This window comes from Lupinus angustifolius, chromosome LG18 (assembly GCF_001865875.1).
Source record: "Lupinus angustifolius cultivar Tanjil chromosome LG18, LupAngTanjil_v1.0, whole genome shotgun sequence".
Classification (NCBI taxonomy): Eukaryota; Viridiplantae; Streptophyta; class Magnoliopsida; order Fabales; family Fabaceae; genus Lupinus; species Lupinus angustifolius.
In genome coordinates this window covers 13,539,142-13,565,802 of record NC_032026.1, presented here as the reverse complement: position 1 = coordinate 13,565,802, position 26,661 = coordinate 13,539,142, and the positions used below count along the sequence as shown (strand labels likewise).

The following is a 26,661-nucleotide window of genomic DNA, read 5'->3' as shown; positions in this document are numbered from 1 at the left end:
TATAGTTATTTAGGATTATATGTTTTTATTTTAGAAATAAAAAGTATTAATAGCAAAATAGGAAAATGGTAGTTATTTCAAGTTTTTGCTTTATATATTGTCGATAGCCACTCCGTTTCTTCCGGCCCACATATTTGTATTTTAGAGAATTATAATGTTTTCTATTGGATGTACTTCATGTTATAATTTTTATATTTATTATGATATATAACTTAAAGTGAAATGTATTAATTATAGTTGTCTAGGATTATATTGTTTTACTTTAGAAATAAAAAATATTCAGGGCAAAATAGGAAAATAGAACATTGGTGGTGTTATTTCAAGTTTTAGCTTTATATAGTACAAATTTTTTATTTTAGTGAATTAGAAATAAAAAATATTAAGGGCAAAATAGGAAAATAGATTTTTTATTTTATCGGATTTACTTCATGTTATAATTGTTGTATTTATTATAATATCTAACTTAAAGTAAGATGTATTAATTTGTTATCTAAGATTATATGGTTTTACTTTAGAAATAAAAATACTAAGGGCAAAATAGGAAAAGAAAATCATGGTGGTGGTTATTTCAAGTTTTGGCTTTGTATATAGTATAAAAGTATAAATAAATAAAAGTAAAGATATAAATATCACAATATATTAAAATTGTTTAATACTTATTTTCAATACTTTTAAATTTTAAAATTCGTGCAATTGGAGGAGCTAAAAGCTAATCACATAATTTTATTATTAAATTATTAAGTAATATGACATCATCACTATTATTGGTTTGATTTTTAGGATAATATATTGAGGTGTTAAATAAATAATAAAATAAGAAACAAAAATATCAAATAACCTATTCACAAATGTATTTTCAAATGATATAAACTTAACTTTTAATCTCAATAGATACACATAAACAAACAAATGTTTAACTCATTCTTAGTAATCTAGATTTCTTATAATTGGAATGAATTAGAAAATACTTCGTATCACGAAAAATTTAATATAAACCCCATCGTAATTTACTTTTATATTTGAATCAAGTAGTATTTTTTCGAACCATAAAAAAAATGTAACTTTTTAAGCTTAAATGTTTTCTTGTTAGGGATCCCTTTGTATTGGATAGAAAAAAATAATTTTACCCTTTAGATATTTTAAATGATATTTTTAACCTTAAATATTAAAACAAAAGTAACTACTTGAAAGGGGCATTTAGATGTAGTCTCATCAAAAAATTAAGAGAAAACTAGTCAAATAAATTCAAACCACAAAAATTGAAATTGTTTGAATCATGTTTAACTGATTTTTAGAAAATCCATTCATCGAGATTGAGTTTTGGTTCTAATTTCAGAAATTAAACTCAACGATCTGATTATATATATATATATATAAATAAAAATTATTTAATTTATAAATATAATTAATCTTGCAATTATATTTTCATATTTTCTAATTGTTAAAAGTTTGATTACTTACTACTTAACACTTTCTTATTTTTAAAATAATGTTGATGTGCTCATGGTGTTGCTTTCATGTTGTTTTTATTTTTGTTATATTTTATTATTATTAGTTCAAATGAATATTATTAATGTTTAACTAAATATTTGCTGTATACGATACTTGATATTATGAGTCCTGGAGTATAATTATTGATTTTTTTGTGAATTTGTCTCTTCTAAAATACAGTAAACTTATTATTTTGAATTATACATTTTTCTTACGAACTTCGTACTTTGAAAGTTTTTTGATACTACCAATAATATCTTTACTTTTTAGGTAATGAACTAATTTATTTCGGAGTGCGTGATCGTCTCTTCTAACAAATGTCACTCTCAACAATCAAATATTTGACATTTTGGTCATCTTGATAAGATTTTACACTATTAAACTAACACATTGTTGGTACTTCACACTTTGAAAGTGTGTTAAAATTATCTTTTATTTAAAAACCATACCAAAATGAAACCACATATAAATTTTAGACCAAATCGGATTACATATTATTTATATTTTCAAATCGAATGACTTTTCGCCTAAAAATGATGTAAATGGAGAGGAAAGCTTGTCCAACAAGAGAAAATGGTTAGACATCTTCTGTCATAAAAATGTACTACTCATATGTCACTATTTGTAGGTAACAATAATACATTATTTTTAATCTTTCATAAATAATAATATATTGAGTGACACAATTTTGAGAAAGAACAAATTTGGTATTAGATAATTTTTTTCTTTGTTTTCCAATTTCCAACCAGTGGATTCTCTCGGAAGTTTTCTTAATTCAGCCCAACGGGGACACGTTCGGAATTTACCCAAATCACAATACCTTTACACACGGCACTTTAAAAAAAATTCCACTTTCATTTCCCTCCCTCGAAAACCTATTCTGGCGCTTTCTTTAAATTTCCCCAACCCTCTCAAAACCTAGGGTTCCAATCTCTCTCTCTCTCTCTCTCTTACGGTTTTCGATCCCCAAATTTATCATCAAATCGACGACAACAGCAATGGCGGTGAATCTGACTAGTGGTGCGATAACGGCGATGTGCAGCGACGATTCATCTACCTCTTCGGAGGATTTGAAACCAGTGCTTCAGGTCATCGATTTGAAGCAAGTTCAATCGCAGCAAAACACTGCCACCGAGAGGTTCCGTCTCGTGCTTTCTGATGGTTCGCTTTACCAACAAGGGATGCTCGCTACGCAGAAGAACGAATTGGTTCGTTCTGGAAGGTTGCAGAAGGGTTCTGTTGTTAAGCTCACTCAGTTCATTTGTAACGTTGTCCAGGAACGCAAGTATGTTAGTTTCCCTCTCTTTTTTTCATTTCTAGGTTTTATTTCTTTTGTTGCTGTTGAATTTTTGGTGTATTTATTTGTTTTTGCTTCTATGGTTTTAGTTGATGGAATTAGAGTGGATATGAATTTCATATATTGTCATACTTTTAAGGAAAATGACCCAAATTAATTGTACCTTGAAAAATCACATGTAGAATTGAGAAATAAAGAAGTCCCATTCCCCCCAAAACTAAAATATATTCCGTTGATCAAATTGGTCCTTGAAAAAGCACACGCAAACATTTTTTGTGTGGGCTAAATTGAGACATTTCATTTTTCCGGGGGCTAAATATATACCATTGTGTGCTTTCATGTATGACCTGGGTCTTATTTTATTTTTAACTATCTGAAGAAGTTGATAATGTCTCTACACGGTTCACATAGGTGGAATAGGCTATGTTGGATCTTTATTGAGTACTGGTCTGTTTGTTTTGGATTCTCAAAGTCTCCAGAAATGTTCTTTTGGCTGATACTCTCCTCATAGAAGCTGGATTTCAGTTTTTGTTACTGAAGTCTAACATTACAAGTTTTTTAAAGAAAAAACCTAAACAAATGGGTGCTGGAACATGTTAAATGCAACTCACTTATCATCCGATTATTATAATTATTTCAGAATTGGCATTGATGTGCTTTAGCTGACACAATTTGATAGAATTGTGTTTTTTTTGGGGTCAAAGATTGATGATGAAGAACAATCGCCCATATTCTCTCACTTTTGTGTTTTGAACTCTTATGAATTAAAATACTTCAGGAGTAATATTTTAGAACATAGGTGTATAGTGGTGGTATGTTATAGTAATGAATGATGATTTGCTTGTTTAATTCATTATGTACAGGATTATTATCATCATTGAGCTAGATGTGGTACTTGAAAAATGTGATCTGATTGGAGAACCTGTCGCAGCACCAAGAAGTATACCTGCACGACCCGCCACTGGTCAACCAGGAGTCGCTGCTAAACCAAATGTGGCTGGTCCACCTGTTGATCATCCAAAAGTGAGCTATCCTACCAGTGCTGCTGAGCCTGTAAGATATGGCGCCTCAAATGCCCCTACTACTTATTCTAAAGTAGAGTCTGGAATCACATTACCTAGATCAACACCGTACAGTGGCTCTTCTGGTGATCAAAACATGAGTTTCCGCGGTCCACAATCAGATCCTTCAAGACCCATGCAAAACTCTTATGCTCGTCCACCTCAACCTATGTACCGACAGCCACCTCCAGTGTACAATAACCGGGGCCCTATGGCAAGAAATGAAGCTCCCCCAAGGATAATTCCAATATCTGGATTGAATCCATATCAGAATACATGGACAATTAAAGCTAGAGTAACAGCTAAGGGAGAACTGAGGCACTATAATAATGCCAGAGGTGATGGCAAAGTATTTTCTTTTGATCTTCTTGATTCTGATGGGGGAGAAATTCGGGCAACTTGCTTCAATGCTGTAGCTGATCAGTTCTATAATGTAATTGAACCTGGTAAAGTCTATCTGATTTCCAGGGGAAGTGTAAAGCCAGCTCAAAAGAATTTTAATCACCTCAATAATGACCAAGAGCTGACCCTTGATATCACATCAATTATACAGCAATGCCCTGAAGATGATAGCTCAATTCCAAAGCAGACTTTTAACTTCCGCTCCATTATTGAATTTGAAAGATTGGAGAATAACAGCATTGTTGATGTTATTGGTGTGGTGTGTTCTGTAAGTCCTACAGCTTCAATCATGAGAAAAAATGGAACTGAAACTCAGAAGAGAACTCTCCAGTTGAAAGACATGTCAGACCGAAGTATTGAATTAACTTTGTGGGGAAACTTCTGCAATTCAGATGGGCAAAGGCTGCAAGATATTTGTGATTCTGGGGCATTTCCAATTTTGGCTGTCAAAGCTGCTAGAGTGAACGAGTTCAGTGGGAAGTCTGTTGGGACCATAAACACTAGCCAGCTATTTGTGGAGCCTGATTTTCCTGAGGCTTATAGACTGAAAGAATGGTTTGAAAAGGAAGGGAGGAATGTTCCAACTATTTCTCTTTCCAGAGAAACAGCTAGTTTTGGCAGAACTGATGCACGGAAGACTATATGTCAGATTAAAGATGAGAAGTTAGGGACTTCAGAGAAGCCTGATTGGATATCTGTGTGTGCAAGTGTTTCATTCATTAAGGTTGATAGTTTCTGCTACACAGCTTGTCCTATCATGATAGGAGACAGGCAATGCAACAAAAAAGTGACTAATAATGGAGATGGGAAATGGCGTTGTGACAGGTGTGACCAGTCTGTTGATGCCTGTGACTATAGGTACATACTGCAATTCCAGATACAGGATCACACTGGCTTAACATGGGTCACTGCTTTCCAGGAGTGTGGTGAAGAGATCATGGGTATAGCTGCGAAAGATTTATATTATTTGAAATTTGAAGAACAAGATGATGAAAAGTTTGCAGAAATCATCCGTAAGGTTCTCTTCACCAAATATGTGTTTAAGTTAAAAGTAAAGGAGGAGACATTCAGTGATGAACAGCGTGTCAAGTCAACAGCAGTTAAAGCAGACAAGTTAAACTTTGCATCTGAGTCCAGGTTTCTTTTGGATTTGATCGAAAAACTCAAGGTTGAGAAAGCAGAAGGCACCAATCCTAACTCTTTAATGAATAATGGTGGACCAGGGAGCATTGGAACTGGACAAACTATGCCACCAGCTTACAGTAATCCTACAATGAGCACCACTAGCGGCAGTAGAGATTATGGGATGCCAGCAAATCAAGTTGGTCAGTATGGAAACCAATATAATAACAGCTCTTATGCTTCAGCCGTAGCTCCTGGTTCATATATGTCATCATGTAACAACTGTGGGGGTTCTGGTCATAGCTCTGCACAATGCCCAAGTATTGGGAATCGACCTGGACCGTCTGTGGGAGGGTCCTATTCTAACCGGGTACCTGCTGCTGGTGGATCAGGTGGTGTCTCTGGTGAATGCTTTAAATGCCATCAAACTGGTCATTGGGCCAAAGACTGTCCTGGCTTCAGTGCAGCTCCAGCATATGGTAACAATAATGTAATGCAACAAGGAAGATATGGGATTCCTCAAAAGCAACAATATGGAGGATATTGAATTTTGATAACCGTGTGCTTGTCTTCTTTTTTTGAAATTATTATGTTGAGTTCACTTTCACTTTTGAAGTATGAGCAAACTTGTTTGGTCTTAACTGTTGTCTTTGTACATATAGGTTGCATAATTATGTGGTGTTGATGTGGCATTTTTTATGCTATCATGGTGCAAAGTGCAAGCCATATATTAAGATTTCAACCATTTTATATTTTTCTTCAGGCATATGATTATGAAACACATTGTTTTGGTCGCTCACCATGTTAAAGATTTTGGTAACCATTACTGTGACTGGTGCCTAAATAATAATTTTATCAATTATTATTATATAATTACCATTAAAGTTAATTATACAGATGGCGTCATTTCTTACATTACAAATAAAGATTTAATTTCCCAATAAGCAAAATAGTAACTGGGTGTCACTATTTGGGTTTCTGGTGCACACTATATTCCAATCACATTTCCACTCCTTAGTCACATGGAAAAACTTGACCCACCCTGATATATTGACCAATTAGAAAAGCTAAAGTGAAAATGTATTTGTCCTTACACTAACACCATTGTTTTATTGATTGTAATAATGATTTTCTTAACATAAGTACTCTTGCATTTTTATTGTTGATATGATAAATGCATTTTATTCCATTTTTGATCCATATCCTCAATGATTAGACTTTAAGAAAACCGTTATAATAGTTTCATGAATTTCAAACATTAAACAACACAGAATTTATTGCCCAGGACAGTTTTAGTACATTGCATTCACACTCCCCACTCTTTACATTCTTCTTTAAATTTAGCACACGAGAAAGTACATGTATTTTACAGCAAAAAAAAGTCAATTACACTCACGAAAATAAGATGTAGATGTCGGTGAAGGAATCTTTTGCTAGTCTTTGACGATTTCCCTTTTATGTTTTATTAAAATAGTGAGTTCTTTCCTATTTGCATTAGCAACTTATATTACTCTATTACACAAACTACATTAAGATGGAAAACTTATGCTTAATGAAGAGGACAAAAAAATGCAAAATCATTTGACTCAACAGTAAGACCTAACCATGAGATCACATATTCAAATCTTGGAAATAATCTCTTTGTTTATAGGGTAAGATTGTATACCTCTACACTCTTTAGACACCACTACTAAATAAAAGACTCATGCTATGAATCAGCCATTTAGATAATGAATGATAAAGTTTATATAGTTACACTTTGATGAATAAAAAGAAATTGTTTTGACTTATTATAGTGTGTATTGAGATAACAAGGACTTTAGACTTTTGCTCAAGAATCAAGATGAAGCTGCAGTAGTGCTTTTCAAGTAACTCTCCATTTGCCACACTAAGCATAGCTGTATATTCTACTACGCGTATTGGGTTTTCTAGAGTGAAGGAAGAATACAATATTCTCATCACATAATTACGCACTAAACATACCAATATATAAAAGAAACAATTATGATATAAGAAATCGTACACATATATACTCCACTATTAAATAAAAGATTTAATTGCCCTGTAAATGGTAGCCAACGTCCATAAAACAAAGGTTGCAATTGACTAACATTACTTTACTGTAGTGGTATAAAGTCTCATTAGATCATTATCAGATTGACTAAAATGTTAAATGTTTAATTCATATGAGCGATACTTGTTAGGAATGACAATCATACATAATAAAAAAGATGATTAGTTACTTCATACCAAAAAAATTGCAATTGAATTTTGCTGGCAATGGAGAACCCCAAGGCAATAATTGTGATACCAAATTACCAACCATTGTTTGGCAATATATAATCTATAGTTGCAGACCAATTAAAGGCATAATTATGATTTTTGAAACTTGAAAAAGAGCAAAAGTTAGTAATGTATCTAGTTAGAATAAACTACTGAGTAAGCAAAAATTGTAAAGAAAATTAAAAACATGGAACAGAAGCATTTAGAAAATGTTGAGTGAAATCGGTTGCACATACTTTGTTAAGATAGCTGCTGAAATCCTAAGACATACACGTGTATGGATAAACAAAACAGTGAAATTAAAAATGAATATAATGTTTGTGAAATCATAAATGCAGAGAAATGGAAATTTGAAATAATTATGATGGGAATGAAAAGCTTTCAGTTATTATATAGTGAAACAAAGGGCCATTGGAATAGCCACCAAATCCAAATGTAACGCTCATAAATAAATTGCAAATGTAAATATTAGAATGATAATCAAAGTCACTATCTCTCGCTAGTTACAGCACCCGTACCTTTCAAGTGTAATTGGAGGGCAACAATTTTTTAGTCGTATGTCCGGTCATATCCTCTCATCACAAATTAATCATTTGAACATTTTGTAATTGTCTTTTCCAAATAAATATCGTTTATAGGAAATGAGTATTGCTCATGAAGATTCGTATTTAACCTTTAGCCGGTATAATTTTTAAAGTTTAAGTGGACTCTTAAATTCACCATCTCTATACCTTTAACCAGCTTTTATTCACTTTTTTTGTATCAATTTGATGTCGGCAGAAAACTCGGTTTTGATTTCTGTCAACTTTTGTGGCGCGCCATTATGCTGACATGATTGTATATTTTACAGTACTAATTATTTATATTTGAGAAAAATATGCATGCACCGTAAGAGTTTTGTACCTAGTTAGTGTATTATTTAACTATAGATAAATCTTTATATTTTTAATACATAAATATTATATTCTTTATGTTTTAGTTGACTATTTATTTATTTATATTATATCATATAAAATGACATAGTTAACTCAACTCATAAATTCGTCTCAATCCGATGAGTGATTTATGAGTCTGACCCGTCCAAATAAATAAATATAGACCCCTCATAAAAAATGATGGGTTTGAGGTCTATGTCCGGGACACTTGGCTCGTCCCTTATATTTATATACCAAGAATAATTGAATAAGTATCTATCAATATCCATTATGTTCAGTCTACATAACTCAAATACCTCTCAGCTCACATCACCCATCATATAATTTTTATTTCTTACCTTTTTTACATTGTTTAATTATCCCAGATAGTGCAGGATTGCTGCGACGAAAGTGAAATACTTTGCAACACTTTGAAGTTGCTTATGCATATGTTATTATCTCTGATTATCAATGCCCAATAATCTTCAATTCGTCTTTTTCGTCATTTTTCCATTATTTTCAAGCCACAATTCAATCCATAATAGACATTTACTTTCACAAAATACAAAACTTAAAACATAAGTTCAAAATAATTGGTACCTTTGTTTATAATTGATATGGCAAATGGACGATCTTGGTTTACTAGGTGCCTAAGTAGCTAATCATTCATTTGGGTAGTAAAATTTTATTTAAACAAAATTAATCTTTAATTTATAATATTAATCTACTTTGTCATTTTGTCCTTTTTCAACTTGGGTCCGTTCCTATCTTGATCCGCCTTATTTTGGACTCGTCCCTCACACATCTCATTCAAATTCGGGACAAGTTCAAATTCAAAAATTGACCCGATCAATATTTAGTAACGGATGATGGACATACTTAAGACGTCTCATACAGTTAACCATTCCATTCAAAACTATCATCATTAATTATTGACCATTATATTTAATTTATTATATTAGAAAATGTATTCTGTTTTAATATAAACAACTCCTATGTGAAGGTTTCAGATTTGAAAATGAAATAATTTATTTTCCAAATAATAAAATGTTAAGTTATCATACATAGTCACATAAACGTGCATATCTCTATAATACAACATTCTGAAATAATGAAATTTGAGTGATTCCCACACCTCAAAAATTCTTATTTAAGATAAATATTAATGATCTGATTCCTTTTAATTGGTCGATTTAATGATATTTTGATAATAAAATTAATTAATGCACATAAAATTTTGAAAATAATCTTATAAAAAGTATTGAGATTAAAATGTCAAATACCTTTAGAAAAAGACCGGAGACAGTTACTCTTTATATTTACCCTATTACAATTACCTTCATCTATATTTATTTAATTTTTATAAAGAGTAAACAAAAGTTAAAAATTTAAAATAAATAAAAAAAGTAATAATCTCAGCCACAAGTTTTATATTTAAATATTAGCATAGATAATTTTTCTTACCATTATAATATTTTTGATATACACATTTTTTGGTACTATTAATATATTTTCTCATATTTTTTGATAAGTAACTAATTCTTTTCAGAGTTTGTGACTGCCCCTCCCAACAAGTGTTGCTCGTAAAAATTAAATATTAACCTTAGAAATCTAGTGAGATGTTACACTACTAAATCAACGCTTTATTTACATTTTGATATACACATTTAATTCATTAAATCTAATATTTAGATTATGGAGACTAAAATTTTAAATAAAAATATAATTTTCATATGGTTAATAATAAGATATGAGATTCACTTACTTCAAGACTAAGTTGAAAAAACCTACTTCACATTTTAGTTATCCATTATATGAGAATTTAGTGATTCACGTGATTTAAATTAGTCAATATATCTAAACCATTAGATTTTTATAAAGAAATTCATACTAAATTTAGTTTTAGAAATATAGTAGGGGAAGTTCTTAGTTATTTAATTTTTTTATTTATTTACAAGACATAAGTTGAAAATATACATCTGAATTATTTAATATGAAGTTACATAAATTATTGGTAAACTTAAATACATGCATAATTGAGGAGAGAAGAAAAAAGATAGAAAACTAAAAAACGGGACAATTCAACGATGGAGATAGCGAAGAAATAGTTATATAAATGGTTGAGCTATCTTTACTTTAGCCTCACAAACACAACCATCCTTCATTGCATGGTTCCTTTTATCTTCTTCTCATTCTTTCAACTTTCAACCACAAAGATATACAAATTAAGGGTACGTACTCTCTCTTCATTATATTCCAACCTTATCCATTATCTTCTTTCAGATCTATTTGTTTATTTTTTGATTTCAAGTTTCTCTGTTGTGGTGAGTTATCATCCAAGCTTTTCACTTTTTATCATTTTACATTCAAACTCAACATGGGGTTTCATGATTATTTGTTCTATGATTTGTTCATACTTAGAATCTTGTCATGTTTTGAATGTAAAACATAGACACATGCATTTGCATAGCTATTGGGTGATGATGATATTTTAGAAAAAAGACAGCTAAGTTGATTGGAAATCAGTGACAAAAGAATGATGGGTACTTTTCTTACATGTAGAGAAACAAGAAATGATATCACATTACGTGACCCTTTTTCATCAATGGCAAATAATATAACAAAAGTCAATAAGGGGTTGGAAACTTGGAATGGTCCTCACAACTCACAAGTATGGCTGGGACCATTTTTTGTTGGGCCCCAGATAATAAATTACAAAAATGGAAAGTAGCTAGTGTCGGTAGTATTAAATCTTATTTTACTTACGAAAATGGTAGTATTATTTTATTTTTAAATAAAATAATTTCAAAAATTATCAAAACTATAGAAGTATATGGGAAAACAAATGATAAAATGATGTGAAGTGACATTTTTATCCTTTACATAGACATTATACCAGTTAAGTATATTGTAATGACACTTATACTTTTCCATTAGTATAAGGTTTTTGACTCCATTTTAATATCTTTCTCATAACAAACAACTCATCTTAACACATACTTCAAATATGAGGTGATCTGAACTTTGGTCGTGAGCATCAGACATTTTCTTTGTTCTTGTTTTTGTCCATGATGTGAATAAAGTGATCTAAATATGTGATGGTACATGCTCCTAAATCCTAATATTTCATTTGCTTCTCTAGTTAGATGGTAGAACTGGAACTAGGAGGGTATGGTATTTCAGATCAAGTAATTTCCTTAAGTTGAATGAGGCCTTAATTCTAGACGTTAGTTCTTATTTTCAATTCTTATTATCTTAAGGGTGGATAGAAACTTATGGTCTCTTTGCAAGTTGAGTTCTTGGAGGAAAGTAAAGAAAGGGAATGCTTTAGAGCTATATATAAGTGCATTTCATGGCCCCAAGCTTTTCTCTACTTTTTATTACTCTCCAAAAACTAACTCGTAAACAGACACTTTTGTAAGTGCAAGGTGTTCTTTTCTTGTTTAAATGTATATATGTGTTGGTAAAGGAAGTGAGGAAGTTGTATGCACTGAAGTTAAGGATGTTGTATTCGTGCAGATAGATAGTTAAACAAGAACCATGAAGCATAAAGATGGAAAACCGATTAACCTGCCAAACAAGAACAGAAAGGTCATTTTGGCAATCACAGTTATTGTTCTGTGTGGTTTATCATTCTATCTTGGTGGAATGCAATGTAATACTAAGAATGATGGGGTTCTCACCAATACAAATGATAATGATAATGACATTGATCTTCCTAAGCAAAACTTAGGTTCTCTACAAGTTAGACCCATCAATTTCCCTGAATGCAGCATTGACTTACAAGACTATACCCCATGCACAGATCCAAAGGTATTATTAGTACTAACTACTAACCTCATTTACTGATGCTGTAGGATTTGTAGAAGAAAAAAAGTTTCTTTATTGATTGGGAATGCATAATTTTACAGAGATGGCGAAAGTACGGTATTTATCGGCTAACTTTGTTGGAAAGGCATTGCCCTCCACTTTCTGAGAGGAAAGAATGCTTAGTTCCTTCACCAGATGGATATAAGCCTCCAATCAGATGGCCGAAGAGTAGAGACGAATGTTGGTACAGGTATAATATGTTACGAAGCAACTCTTGTTACGCTATTAGGCTAATGCAAATGAATGAAGAATGATTTTTTATTAAATCTCTAACATAACAATAAAAAGTTGGATTATGATCTAACATGGTATATGCTTTATGATCTATGTTATAAAAGTTTTCAATTTTTGTGTTACAACTAATGTCAGGAATGTGCCATATGATTGGATTAACAATGAGAAATCTAATCAGCATTGGTTGAGAAAGGAAGGGGAGAAGTTCCTGTTTCCTGGTGGAGGCACTATGTTCCCCGATGGTGTTGGTGAATATGTTGATTTAATGCAAGATTTGATCCCAGAAATGAGAGATGGAACTGTGAGAACTGCCATTGATACTGGTTGTGGGGTGAGTTTTACAAATAGTAATGCAAATTGCTGCAATTCTTAACATTCCTTCTTAAACATCATTTTCTGGTTCACTTTCACATGCTGTTTTCTGAATGCAATGTAAAATATATTTTACTACTAAGTAATTTCACTTGTAAATTTCAATCATGTGATAGACAAAACAGTTAATCCTGTTAACTGGTTTATTCTAGGTTGCTAGCTGGGGTGGCGATTTGTTGGATCGCGGAATTCTAACAGTTTCTCTTGCTCCAAGAGATAACCATGAAGCTCAGGTTCAATTTGCTCTGGAGCGTGGTATCCCGGCAATGCTTGGAGTTATTTCTACTCAGAGACTTCCATACCCGTCAAACTCCTTTGATATGGCTCATTGCTCTAGATGCCTTATCCCATGGACCGAATTCGGTAATTATTCATTATATTTTGAGTTTCAGCAATTAAACATAGTTTGTTCTTGTTCATACCAGCTTGAAGATTCTTAATCTTGTTTCAGACATTCTTGTCAATGACATAGGACTCTTTCTAGTTTGGATTATAAGTAGTTCCAATGAGTATCTAGTTGTTTCAAATCTTGCTTTGATTTTTTTTTAAAACCTTGCTTTAAATTAATGTAGAGCTAGCACTGTTTGAGTTTTCTTCCCCTAGTAGACTGATATAGTGATAAGATTCTATAACTTCTAACTAATGTTCCATACTTAGTTCAGGGTGAATTTCACTATAGTTAGTTGAATAGGTTAGTAGTTAGATATATGTGTATGTAATTAGTTATAATAGTTAGTTCCTATCACTTGATTTGGCTTATATAACACAGTAAAAACCCACTGACTTGTCCTTTTTTCCCTCCTTTTTCTACTATGTTTTCCAACATTCTGTTAATAGTCTTCTGCTAATCTTTCTGGTTTTAGGTGGAATTTATCTTCTTGAAATACACCGTATTCTGCGTCCAGGAGGATTTTGGATCCTGTCCGGTCCACCTGTCAACTACGAGCGTAGGTGGCGTGGATGGAACACAACTGTTCAAGAGCAAAGATCAGATTATGAGAAGTTACAGGACTTACTCACTTCACTATGCTTCAAATTGTACAATAAAAAGGATGACATTGCTGTATGGCAGAAGTCTAAAGATAACAATTGCTATGATAAGCTTCCTAGTGAAACCTATCCACCAAAATGTGACGACAGTTTTGAACCAGATGATGGATGGTACATTCCACTTCGAACTTGTGTTGTGGTTCCCGAATCCAAATATAAGAGATCTGCACTCACATACATGTCTAAGTGGCCTGAACGATTGCACGCTACCCCCGAACGGATTGCAGCCATTCATGGTGCTAGTTCCAGTACTTTTACTCATGATAACAGCAAGTGGAAAAAACGTGTTCAACATTACAAGAAGTTGTTTCCTGAACTCGGAACTGAAAAGGTAAGAAATGTGATGGACATGAATACACTGTATGGAGGCTTTGCTGCATCGTTGATCGACGATCCTTTGTGGGTCATGAATGTGGTATCAGCCTATGGAACTAATTCACTCCCTGTGGTTTACGATCGAGGACTTATTGGAACCTACCATGACTGGTAATTTTCAAATATTAAATATGAACTGCATTTTTTCTATGTTTATGATTGTATCTGTCTTATATCATATAGTATGGTTTTGATTTGAATTTTATCATATGATAGGTGTGAAGCTTTTTCAACATATCCTAGAACTTATGACCTCCTTCATCTTGATGGACTTTTCACTGATGAAAGTCACAGGTGATGTTATCAACTTATCTACTTTGTATAAGTCATTAATCATAAATATGCTTTCACATTGTTATTTAGTCACACTAATGGATTCACTATAAACTTTTTTTTTCTAAATCAATTCTGCTATTCATACTATTTTTTCTTAAATATAATTATCAATATACAAATATCTAGTTAACATAGTATATTGGTGCTAACTAAACATGTGAACATCATTAACTAGGTGTATAAATGGTGTAAGAAAATGATCTACAAGCATCATTTTGATGTTGGATTATATTCTCAGATTTGTCTAACAATTGTTGTAACTTGGCAGGTGTGAAATGAAGTATGTGTTGCTGGAAATGGACAGAATATTAAGACCTGGTGGGCATGTTATAATTCGAGAATCCACTTATTTCATTGATGCCATTGCAACAATTGGCAAAGGTATGAAATGGGAATGCCGTAAAGAAAACACTGAGTATGGTGTTGAGAAAGAGAAGATTTTGATATGCCAGAAAAAACTATTGCACAAATCTATCAGAGATTTGTGATAACAAACTTTGGAGCCTAAGAAGTGGTGAGTGGGGGTCACAAGAATCATAATTCCAAATGATTCCATAGCCACTCTCATCAACAAAGACTGCTTCATTCTATAATATATATAGACACCAAAAAATATATTCTGTAGTATGGATAGTGCAATAATCTGATTTTGTTAATTCATATAGAAAATTTTCTAATAGATATTTTTTTATAAGGCATCAATTGTATCAGGTATCTTTTTTATCTATTTTTTTCGAAATGTAATATTCTAGTGAATTCATGTGAAGGAAAGAAAGTTCCTAGTAACACAGAAAGCCATGTTATATTCTATTTAGACATGAACTGGGATTCATTACAAGAGAATATTACGTTTTTGTATTTATATTGGGCACTGTTACATGAATACTGTGATAATTTGTAATTCAATGTCATGGATTGATGTTATACATTTAATTTTTATGGCAATTTAGTGGCTAAAGTTGTTATAGATGCAGTGGAGTGGATGACTGAATGTGAAACAGGTTCTTTATATTAGTTGTGGTGTTGGAATAAAAATGGGCCATTTAACTTTGACTAGTTGGTAAACGACATGAAATGTAATGTACTTCTATCCCTTCATCCAAGTACATTCACATGGATCCCTTCTTCCTATGCTGTGTAGTCTAGCTTGGAATACCCATATCTTGTCACATATGCTATATTGTACTAATGATCATAAAACAAAAATAATAATATTAAAAAAATTAAATTAATATAACATGTTTTCGTTAATGTGAAACTATATATGTAACGAGATCTTGCACTCTCTTTTCCAAAATAGATGCATGATTTCAATTTAAACAGTAATCTTCTCCATTAATATATATATATACTTCTTTCTTTTTTTAATTACAAAAGCGTAACTATATTTATTTCTCCATTAACTAGTAGCATCCTAACTCTTTCAAATTTTAGGTGTACCCAAGATCTCAATCAATTAACAACTCATAGCTCAAATCATATTCCGTTTGGTATATATTATGTTTTTTTGTTTCAGGTTATAAACTTTCACCCCATTATAATATGTTTATGCTTGGATATGTTAAAAATTGAAATAAATTTATTTGTTTTGTTTGAGTAAGGTAGGAAGATTGTTTTTACATAGTAAATTATAGAAAAGGTATAAGACTATTTGTTTATGTTATGATTATTTTAGTTATTTTTATACTATTTTTAAATATAATTTTTTTAATATTTATCATCATATATATTTTTAATATAAATTTTTAATATTGCGTAACAAAAGCAAAAAAATATATTAAAATAAAATACAAGATAAAAACTAATAAATAAATAATAAGTTATTTATACAAACACAAAATAAATAATACAATATCAAGTTTTGTATAAATGTTTTAATAAATTATATATCTATACTTCTATATCTATATCTATACTATTAATAAAGGGAAAACACAAAATAACCACCCATCATGGTGTAATTTTGTGTTTTCCTATTTTGCCCTCAACATCTTTTTATTTCTACCAAAAAACCATATAATATTATTTTCTTATTTTATCCTTATTATCTTCTTATTTTAAAAGTGTATTTAAAAAATTGAATATCACACCAATTGAATAAATTCAACCGTAAATTTAGCACAAAAAATTATATTTGAATTTATAAAATACAAACTATACATTATAAACGATAGGAAAGCGGGTTGACAGGCACGACAGTGCATGTCAACACGCTAGTACTATTAATAAAAGGAAAACACAAAATAACCACCCATCATGGTGTAATTTGTGTTTTCCTATTTTGTCCTCAATATCTTTTTATTTTTACCAAAAAACCATATAATATTATTTTCTTATTTTATCCTTATTATCTTTTTATTTTAAAAGTGTATTTAAAAAATTTAATATTAGACCAATTGAATAAATTTAACCATATTTTTAGCGCAAAAAATTATATTTGAATTTATAAAATACAAATTATACATTACAAACGATAGGAAAATGAGTTGACAAACACGACAGTGCATGTCAACACGCTAGTGGTGATAATGTCAAGAGTTATAGAATTTGGTGGAAAAATAAAAAATGAGGTGAGAAATAAAGTAACGATAAAGTAAAATGAGAAGCGTAAAACAATATAATACGCTTATTTTACTTCAAAGCAGAGGGAAAATCTATAATAATAAAAGAATATAATATATATACATTAGAAATATAGAGATTTTTATACCACCAATATATTGTTTCATTTATATTAGTTTATTAAGTGAATGATAATTAAAATTAAAAACAGAAGAATTGCTGAATAAAATATAGGTAACGGTGCGATAGGCTGCTACTGTTTGTAAATGCGTCACACCTAAGAGCCCTATCTGGAGTCGTGTCACTGCAGCACTTTGCCACCTTAAAGCATATCTTCACACCTCATTATTATTCATTTCCTTCTTTTTCTTCAAGCCATAGAAGGATCTTCCCATGCTGTAAATAATGAGTTCACTAACTTCAAAACTAAATTTTAATTTTATAGATATATCTAATAATTTAAATTTATTTACCAATTCAAACAATTGAATTTTCTTAGAATTAATAGTTATGATATGAAGTAAGTTTAAAAGATTTATTGTTAAAGTAAGTGAGTCACTTCTCTTATAAATTTATTCTTCTTTTCATAATTACAAATATTGTAAAAATATCAGTATCAAAAGTTAATAGGATATAACATAGGATATGGTAATGTGTAATTAAATAGAAGAATAGAGAAAAATACCCAAAAGTGATTATAGAAATACGATTTTGTTTATAAGAAGAAGAAAAATTGTTTAATGATACATAGTAGAACAATTTTATCAGGATAAATACAGAAATGACAATAAGGGACCCTCTCCTTTTTTATTAATATTTTATAACCAGTTTTGGCATCTTCATTCTATTTAACTACATATTAAATCCATATCATCCTTTTTCTACTCATTTATGTACAATTGGCTTAAATGGAAATTTTATTACGTTTTTTTTAAACTTAGAAAACATTTATTATTTTTAATATAAATAAAACTTCATTCACATGTAAACTATTAAATTTCTATAATTGATAGCTAAAATACCAAGTAAATTTTTTAAACTTACTTTTAGAATAAAGGCTTCCTCTCCATAATAAAAAAACAGAAGGAGATAACTCATTTATTATACCATAAATACAAAATACAATCATTTTTCAAATTTTTATTATTTTTATATCCTTAAAAACATTAATCTATATCGATACTATTAATAAAGCCAAAACAAGGGGTAACCACCATGCATGACATAATTTTAATATTTCATTTTTATCCTTTTTAACTTCTCTCCTTAATAATTAATAAAAACTTTCACACAATACTAACATCTAACAATCATATAATAATTTTTATATTTTTAAATTAACATTTTTCTTTAAGTTTATATATCGACACTTTAGGGTTAATAAAAGTAAAAGAAAACCTAACACAGTCATTCAATACTATTAAACAAATAAATAAAACCCACCCAATATTAATTAAAAGCTTCTTCGTTACACATCTCTCCAATTTTTTCTTTGGCTGGATTAATTAGTAATTACACTCACCGAAATTATATAAATTACCATTTCTTGTTGACAGCTACACAAACTCCTAAATTTGTATACATAATTATACTCATTATCTGTACATAAGAGATAAGTATAACAAAAATATGATAAATATAACTAAGTTAAACAAAATATGATATAATATAAAGAAATGTCTAAATAATGTTTAAGTCAATATCTATTTATTATTTTTTTGCTGATTACAATATAGTATAAAAGTGATTTAGACATATTTTCCTAAAACTATTGATGCATTTTATAATGAATAAAAATGATAAAGAGAAATCAACTTTTATACTATTTAAACTTGTTTATATAATATATCATATTTTGTTTAACATAATTACACTCTGACCTTTTTTTATTAAAAGATGAGACTTGTTTCTTGTAATGGGTACTTAATATAATATACATAGGGAAGATTTATATATGTCCAATAAAGAAGAAGAATTTATATAATTTTACAAAAATTAAGGGTGTTACTACAATTTACTCATTATAATTTGAAATCTATAAAATGAAAAAAGAAAATAAAAAAATGGATGATTGGAAGGACCAAATCGTCCCAACAAAAACCAAATATTTGGTAAGTATAAAAACGCGGAAGAGTGAAAAGTTTATAGCGGGAGTAAAAGACTAGGATTACAGAGAGGTCGGCGAGTATAAAGCATAATAGATTAATTAATAATAGGAGGCCTATATATATCAAAATTCTATTTGTTAGGTTGGCACGAACAAACAAAGCACAACAACAATAGCGAGAGAGAAGAATAGGGGGTATCGTACAAGAACATCAAGAACAAGAAACTCTGGAGATTCCACCTTTTCCCGTCCTTCGCGACGGTGTATTTCATCATCACTCTTCAGGTTTCTCTCTCTCTCTCTCTCTCTCTCTCTCTCTCTCTCTCTCTCCTTGTATATATATAGATATATATGCGTTTCATTCGTTTCTCTTCGCTTTTCAATTTCGATCCGATTTGGTTCCCTTCCGATCCTTCCGATCCTTCCGATTTGTTAATTGCAATTGCGTCTCATTTAATTTCATGACTGTTTTCGTCCTTAATCGTGGAAAATTTGAATTAGGTTTTCTCTAAAATTTAAAATCGTGAAATTGCCTTCGTTTGGTCGATGCTATGCGAATTGATTTTTGTTGTTGTTTTGATGATAAATAGGTGTTGCCTTGGTTGAATTTGGTTTTAGTGAAGTTATTTCTAGGGTTTGTGATAAGGTATTTATGTTTTGGTGTTAGTTAGGGTTTTGAGATATGATTTTGTTGTGCTCTTCGTGGTTGAACAATTCAAGTGCATTTATGTGTTATGCCGCTGTGTAAATGCTTTTGTTTGTGGAAAGTAGAAATTTTATCTTATTACCCTGTTAATTTAATATCTTGTACGATTTTACGTGGAGGAAGTTCAATTTTGGCATATTTTTAGTTCATACACTTGATTTTTGTAAATGCTTTTAATTTTATTTGATCACGTGCTTATGTTCTTATTTGTTGTTTGTTTATCATCAATTATAGATATCTTGCCATTCCAGTGTCTGGGAAATAGATTGGAAAATATGCATTACTGGATTATTAATACAATCTAACTTGTGTTGGATCTCATTATTGCAGGTTGGTCTGGGTTTGAATCTAAAGGGTCGTGATTTATATTGAGACATGGAGGGAGCCAGTTTCTGGACAAATGGCTACCAGTATCGGTTTTTTGCATTCCAAGAAGTGCTTGATTGGCGGTTTTTTGTCCTTGGAGATTTTGTTTCTGTTTCATTCGTTAACAGCACTTAGTGTTCTCTTCCCCTTTTAAGGATCAGCACATGATGTGTGATGCTAATCTCTTCTGATACAAGTGCTGCATCTTTAGTGCGCTCTTACAAGTAAGCAACAAGTACGCAGCTTGTTCGTATTCTTCTTTTGGATAATACCTATCCAAAAGTAGTTTCTTGATAAGTGTTCCTTTGACAGTGCATTGCTGACCATACATTCAGTTAAAAATTCTGGTAAATCCTCTTCTGGGGTAAGAGATCAGATTGGTGACTGAATATTTGATGCTGCTTGCATCTTTGACTGAAGCATTTGCATTGAACCAGTGCAGACTGTAGTTACTTGCCATTGTTGTCTTGTTTCTCTTGATGGGTATTGCTTGTGACACTACATCCTTTACATGTTCTGAAACAAATCCTACATAACTTAGATGAAGTAGTTAGTATTACAGTCCTGAAGTCTCTGGGCTGGGGTCTATTAATGAATAAGGCTGTGCAACCAATCCACCAGAAAGTTTCTGCTTCTGTTCCCTCTGACATGACAGAAAATTGATGGTGGTTTTGCGGGACTAGCAGGCATCCATTAGTATTTTGTACACCTACAAGCATCGTCTGCAAGAGATATATGTCATCTATCTTTTTTGTTTTTGTTTAGTTCTGTTGAATAAAGAAAGAGTTTCTTTGTGTTATCTGGGATCAATAAAGGTGTCGCTTTGTGTTTTGTTGAGTAAAAGAAAGAGCTTCTTTGTGTTCCAATGGAGAGGTAAATATTTGTTTGCAGATGTTGCTACTTCTCCCTTCATTTTTCAAGTTGAGTACTTGATCATTCTTTTCTTGAAAATACAGGTACAACTTAATTAAGGAAGTTGGTGATGGGTCATTTGGGAGTGTCTGGAGAGCTATTAATAAGCAAACTGGTGAAGTTGTAAGTACACTTTAATTACTTGGCAGATGAAGGTGTGCTAGCTCTATTTGAAGTTAGGTTTTTCCTCATAAGTCACAAATTTGCAGGTTGCAATCAAGAAAATGAAGAAGAAATATTACTCATGGGAGGAGTGTGTAAATCTGAGAGAAGTCAAGGTTTCTCATCTTGCTTTTCTGCTCTTAGCCTTATTTTTTGTTCTGTCATCTAATTTCCCATCTTTGCAGTCATTACGAAAGATGAACCACCCAAATATCGTGAAGCTAAAGGAAGTTATTCGTGAAAGTGACATTCTATACTTTGTTTTTGAGTATTTGGTGAGTGGCTTGATTTTTTTGTACATGTGGGCTGCATTTACTAAATTCAAATCGATTATACTAATTGCCATGTCAAATTGTGAGTAATGTAGGAATGCAACCTATATCAACTTATGAAAGACAAGCAAAAACTGTTTTCTGAAGGTGAAATTAGAAATTGGTGTTTTCAAGTTTTCCAAGGTCTTGCTTATATCCACCGGAATGGATACTTCCATCGTGACATGAAGCCTGGTACTTGCTCATAATTTCATCTGCGCTCTTGCTAGAAACTCTTTCTTTTGCTTTTGATAAAATGGGAAAAAAATTGGTTTATATTACAACATATGTAGCATGGGAGGATAAACCTCGACACAACGATAAGGTTACATCTGAGTTGACCAAGAGGTCACATGTTGTAATCCTTGAAACAACCTCTCCATTTTTGGGCATATGGCTGTGAACATCTACCGTCACACGACCTGACCAGGTGGGGGACTATGTGGAGGAGGTTAGATGTATGCAGCCTAACCATTGTTTCCTCTACAAGCGGGGTAAGGTTACCGCTTAGGTGGGAGCCTCAATCACTGGGCCACCTTATAAGTAGCCATGGATGTATTTGTTAGCGTTTGCACGTCACTAGTTCATTATTTTTTGTCTAAAATGAGATTACGTACATTTTTTACTTTCGTCTTTCTAATTAATTGGATTCCATTTTTTGAGAGAAATAAGGCTAAGGGACCTGTGTATTGTTTTATCTCATAATCTGTCCACAGTTTTACCATTTTGACATAGGTGGTAGTACTTTTTGCAGAAAACTTGCTGGTTACTAAGGATATCATAAAAATTGCTGATTTTGGCCTAGCCCGTGAGATAAGTTCACAGCCGCCCTACACTGAGTATGTCTCCACACGATGGTATGTGCCTTCAACTTAAAATAGATGTATATGTTGTGTGATGGGAATTTAGTAACATGTATTATGCAATTTGAATAGGTATCGTGCTCCAGAAGTGCTCCTTCAGTCTTATCTCTATGGCTCAAAAGTTGGTAAGTATCTGATGCAGCATGGTGATGTAATTTATGGTCCTCACTAATATCATCTTTGTTGGAGATGATGATAATGATTATCATATTATCATTTTATTTATTTTGTTTTCTCTTCTAGACATGTGGGCAATGGGTGCTATAATGGCTGAGCTGTTTTCCCTCCGTCCTCTTTTTCCGGGTGTCAGGTATTATCCTCTCTCTCCATAACTTCCCAGATGAAGGAGCCAATTGATCTGTTATTAGGGAACTCTGAAATTTATGGTATCTGGGACTTTGGCAATGAATAAAATATCATGTCCAATTACTTGCCTGCAATTTCCTTTTTAGAAATAAATAAAAAATAATTCATGTTGTTGAGTTTTTCTATGAAAATGGAATGCTTGCTCTAAGGCAATCATGGTGTAACTGGATGTCGGAAATAAACATGTTCTGTATTGCTTTACATGCAGTGAAGCAGATGAGATCTACAAAATATGCAGTGTTCTAGGCAGTCCAACAACTGAATCATGGGCTGATGGACTCAAACTTGCAAGAGATATTAACTATCAATTCCCACAGGTTAGTTTATCTTAATTTGGGCAATGCTATTTTTAGTAACCAGCTCTTAAGCTGTTATGATCCATATAGGCATTCTAGCTGAATTATTGATTATGCATTTATGTCCAAATTTGAGTTTGATGAAAAATTTAATCGTCTCTTGGTATTGACTATCCCATGTTTTCTGCTTTAGGTTATATTTTAACACAGTCTTACTTAATTTCTACAGCTTGCTGGTGTACAACTTTCTTCATTGATCCCATCCGCCAGTGTTGATGCAATCTGCCTTATCACAGTAAGCAGTTTTCCAGTCATTGCTTAGTGGGTTAGACCTGTCAACTAGTTCTCAACCAGTAGAGTTAATACTTTTTCCTCATTTCTCCTTTCCTTTGTAGTCACTTTGCTCATGGGATCCTTGCAAGAGGCCAACAGCTTCAGAGGCCCTACAACATCCTTTCTTCCAGGTAGTCTTTTAACTAAAATTTATTTTTTGTTGTCTATGTTCACTTCATGATATATATATAGTGTTCTTTTGACTAAAATTCAAGGTTTGTTGTCTATCTTCACTGCATGAAATATATCATGTTTTTAACTTATCAGCAGCTTTATTAAGACCTTTTTTATTTCTAATTTGTTTTAGAGTTGCTTTTACATTCCTCCATCCCTCCGCACCAGAGCGGTAGCGAGAACTCCTCCGTCAGGTTTGTATTTTTATTTATGCAGTCAACTAAGGACATGCTTATTAAACAATTGTGTTGGGATCATAATGGTAATTGTCATTTTCCTCAGCTGCAACCAGGGGAGCCTTGGATCAGCCAGGGGTCAAGAGATATTCGAGTGCTTTCAATAATTCAATGCTCCTCAACAATTTTACTTCCCCGAAATTACATCCTTCTTTAGCTTCAGGTGATCTGAATTGGTTTAACACAGTAGATTAAGTTCCATGTTTCTTTTTTTTCTCCTTACTTCAAGAGCTAGAGCTAATTATATTATTCAATGGTTAGAAGTATATGTTAGTGTTTAAGGCAGTAAGTTATTCATTATATATATCTCAATGAAGGAAACTAAATGAGGAATGTAACCAAGTCTTATTTTGGGCTTTATTAATGTCTTTTTTAGTGGCATGCCGAAGCTCATATTTTGAATCCAAGGAACAATGTTCTTAACCAAATATGCATATGTTGCAGGTGTCCAGCGGAAGCTGAATATGGTAAATCAGGTCAATTGTTCTCTACTTTCTCGACACATGCATATTTTTCTCTTTACCCCATATGATATCATGAAAATCAAAATCTACTTATAATTTGAAATATATTTTTTGTTGCATAATAGTAGAGTAGTTTTAGTTAATGAATGATTTGCTGGACTGCTAAATTGTTCATATGGGTCTTTTCATACATCCTTGTCTGTTATGCCAACATTTTCTTTGTGATTCTTCTGAAGGATGGAATAAAGAATGATAATTCAATGAAAACTACAAAGCAATCAAAATATCGTCCACCAGGAAAGAACAGCCCAAGTAAGCTATTTATTTAGCCTTCTATGTTTGGTTAATTATTGTATTTTTATGGTGCCATGAATATCAATTCATGTAAAACTGTATTACAGTACTCTATAGCAGTCAGTACCCCTTACAGTACCCTGGTTATTTATTATTGAAGTTATATTGGTTGTTGGCAGCTTCAATAAACATGGGGAGGAGTACACATGGTGTTTCAGAAACTGCTGAGAAGTTAGCCAATATGTCTGTTGGTAATCGAAGACAATCCATTGGACAACCTCGTCCTTCTCCTCCGATGAAGACTGGAGTCAATTGGATTCCGGAATCTGGAAATTACATGCTCAGGCCAACTCAACAGATTCCAAATGGAAGAACTTTCATAAGAAAAGTTGCCGGATGAGAAGCATGACTTTGGCCAATATTGTGAATGCTGTGTATTATATATAATTATATATAATAATCTGGGGGTATGGGGTGTTGGATATGTTCTGAATTCTGATCCTCATGATGACTTTGGCGAAACTCTAAACTACAAAGCCAGTGTTGCCGTTTGTATTATTTAATAGTCGTTTGGTATTGTGGTATGATGTGGAATTTTCAGCTGGTTGTGACATGGTACTACTATATCAATGAATGATATCTTTGCTTTCTTTCTCTTTTTAGGTGCCAATACTTGTCACCTAGTAACATACCTGAACTTGATTCTCACAATTTTATTTCCACCACCGGGAAGAGACTGATAGGTCATTTGAACACCAGCATCAACCTCAGCCACCCATTCCCTGAAACCCTCCTCTTCCTCCTCCACTATTTCACTGGCTAGGGTTGATGCATGTCTACTTATATGAACACCAGCAAATTCTACCTTATCATCCCTTCTAGGGATTGGTGCTGCACAATATCGGTTACATAGGAGTACTGTTGACTGCATATGAAGAACAAAACCAGATTAACATGAGGGCATTAAATTTTTCAATCATGTTTGTATTATAAAACTATAACAAACCACATATCCCTATAGTTACATATATTTTGTATATATCAGCTTGGGTATTGGCCAATAGCATGTATAATTAGCTAACGTCCAAAAATTTTTTTGTTATATTCCATCAAATAATATAAAAATGTTATATTATGTCTTTTTTCCAAACACATGACAATTTTCAATTGGATTAAGACACATGAGACATAAAAAAGTAGGAAGATGCAAAAGAAGATGGGAAAAGGAAGATGCAAAAGCCAAGTATGTTGGTGATAAAGGTTGGATAAAAAACCTGCGCTATAACACTTTTTGGTTATGATGCTCTAGAAGGGTCACTGTCTTGGCCTTCTCTTTCATCTTCATCAAATCGTTTCTTTGAAAAAATGCAGTTGAACATCTATGCTCTTTCTTTTTTGGTTACCTGTACAAAATAAACAATCAAGCATATTTATGGTTAAATTCAGAGAATCAAAAAGAGTTATCAATTTGAAATTTAGTGTTGGAAACTTGGAATGGTAGAGAAGAATCACATCAACGTTCCTTTCATTGTGAATGGCTTGGTTGCTATACTGAAATGTACTAGCTTCACTATTACTATATGAAAGCTACTTACCAAGTTAAACAATGAAAAATTGAAAATTTCTATGTCTTGTATTATTTTCTATGGCTTTTGCATTTGTTCTTCATTGATACCTATATATACTATAACTCATGGAATCC

The 26,661-nt window shown here is 32.0% G+C and overlaps 3 protein-coding genes across 8 annotated transcripts in view; all 3 read left to right on the top strand.

Annotated features, from left to right (window-relative positions):
* The window catches only part of LOC109332793 (probable methyltransferase PMT20), a 29,583-nt gene extending 13,807 nt beyond the window's left edge, over nucleotides 1–15,776 (top strand). Inside the window, exons 1-10 of one of the 6 annotated variants that reach the window (XM_019567833.1) lie at nucleotides 10,621–10,801; nucleotides 11,275–11,281; nucleotides 11,786–11,793; nucleotides 12,107–12,383; nucleotides 12,482–12,630; nucleotides 12,810–13,005; nucleotides 13,199–13,409; nucleotides 13,910–14,582; nucleotides 14,688–14,765; nucleotides 15,076–15,335. In XM_019567833.1, coding sequence (XP_019423378.1) covers nucleotides 12,111–12,383; nucleotides 12,482–12,630; nucleotides 12,810–13,005; nucleotides 13,199–13,409; nucleotides 13,910–14,582; nucleotides 14,688–14,765; nucleotides 15,076–15,295 — 1,800 coding nt within the window. In that variant the 5' untranslated portion in view covers nucleotides 10,621–10,801; nucleotides 11,275–11,281; nucleotides 11,786–11,793; nucleotides 12,107–12,110 and the 3' untranslated portion in view covers nucleotides 15,296–15,335. The other 5 variants (XM_019567837.1, XM_019567836.1, XM_019567832.1 and 2 more) reach the window with 5 other exon arrangements.
* Nucleotides 2,344–6,115, top strand: LOC109332792 (replication protein A 70 kDa DNA-binding subunit A-like). Its single transcript, XM_019567831.1, has 2 exons — nucleotides 2,344–2,776; nucleotides 3,652–6,115. Exons 1-2 carry the CDS (start codon nucleotides 2,490–2,492, stop codon nucleotides 5,918–5,920), a joined length of 2,556 nt encoding a protein of 851 aa, XP_019423376.1. The 5' UTR covers nucleotides 2,344–2,489; the 3' UTR covers nucleotides 5,921–6,115.
* LOC109333122 (cyclin-dependent kinase F-4-like) lies at nucleotides 20,513–25,614 on the top strand. Its single transcript, XM_019568411.1, has 16 exons — nucleotides 20,513–21,421; nucleotides 21,505–21,583; nucleotides 21,670–21,738; nucleotides 21,808–21,897; nucleotides 21,990–22,128; nucleotides 22,688–22,790; nucleotides 22,869–22,921; nucleotides 23,040–23,106; nucleotides 23,371–23,479; nucleotides 23,688–23,753; nucleotides 23,854–23,922; nucleotides 24,099–24,159; nucleotides 24,248–24,364; nucleotides 24,646–24,677; nucleotides 24,902–24,977; nucleotides 25,139–25,614. Exons 1-16 carry the CDS (start codon nucleotides 21,414–21,416, stop codon nucleotides 25,357–25,359), a joined length of 1,359 nt encoding a protein of 452 aa, XP_019423956.1. The 5' UTR covers nucleotides 20,513–21,413; the 3' UTR covers nucleotides 25,360–25,614.

Coding starts and splice junctions, on each gene's coding strand:
- LOC109332792 (XM_019567831.1), top strand. CDS start 2,490: ATGGCGGTGAATCTGACTAGTGGTGCGATAACGGCGATGTGCAGCGAC. Junction 2,777..3,651: donor AACGTTGTCCAGGAACGCAA/GTATGTTAGTTT, acceptor CATTATGTACAG/GATTATTATCATCATTGAGC.
- LOC109333122 (XM_019568411.1), top strand. Junction 22,129..22,687: donor CCATCGTGACATGAAGCCTG/GTACTTGCTCAT, acceptor TACTTTTTGCAG/AAAACTTGCTGGTTACTAAG. Junction 24,365..24,645: donor ACATCCTTCTTTAGCTTCAG/GTGATCTGAATT, acceptor CATATGTTGCAG/GTGTCCAGCGGAAGCTGAAT.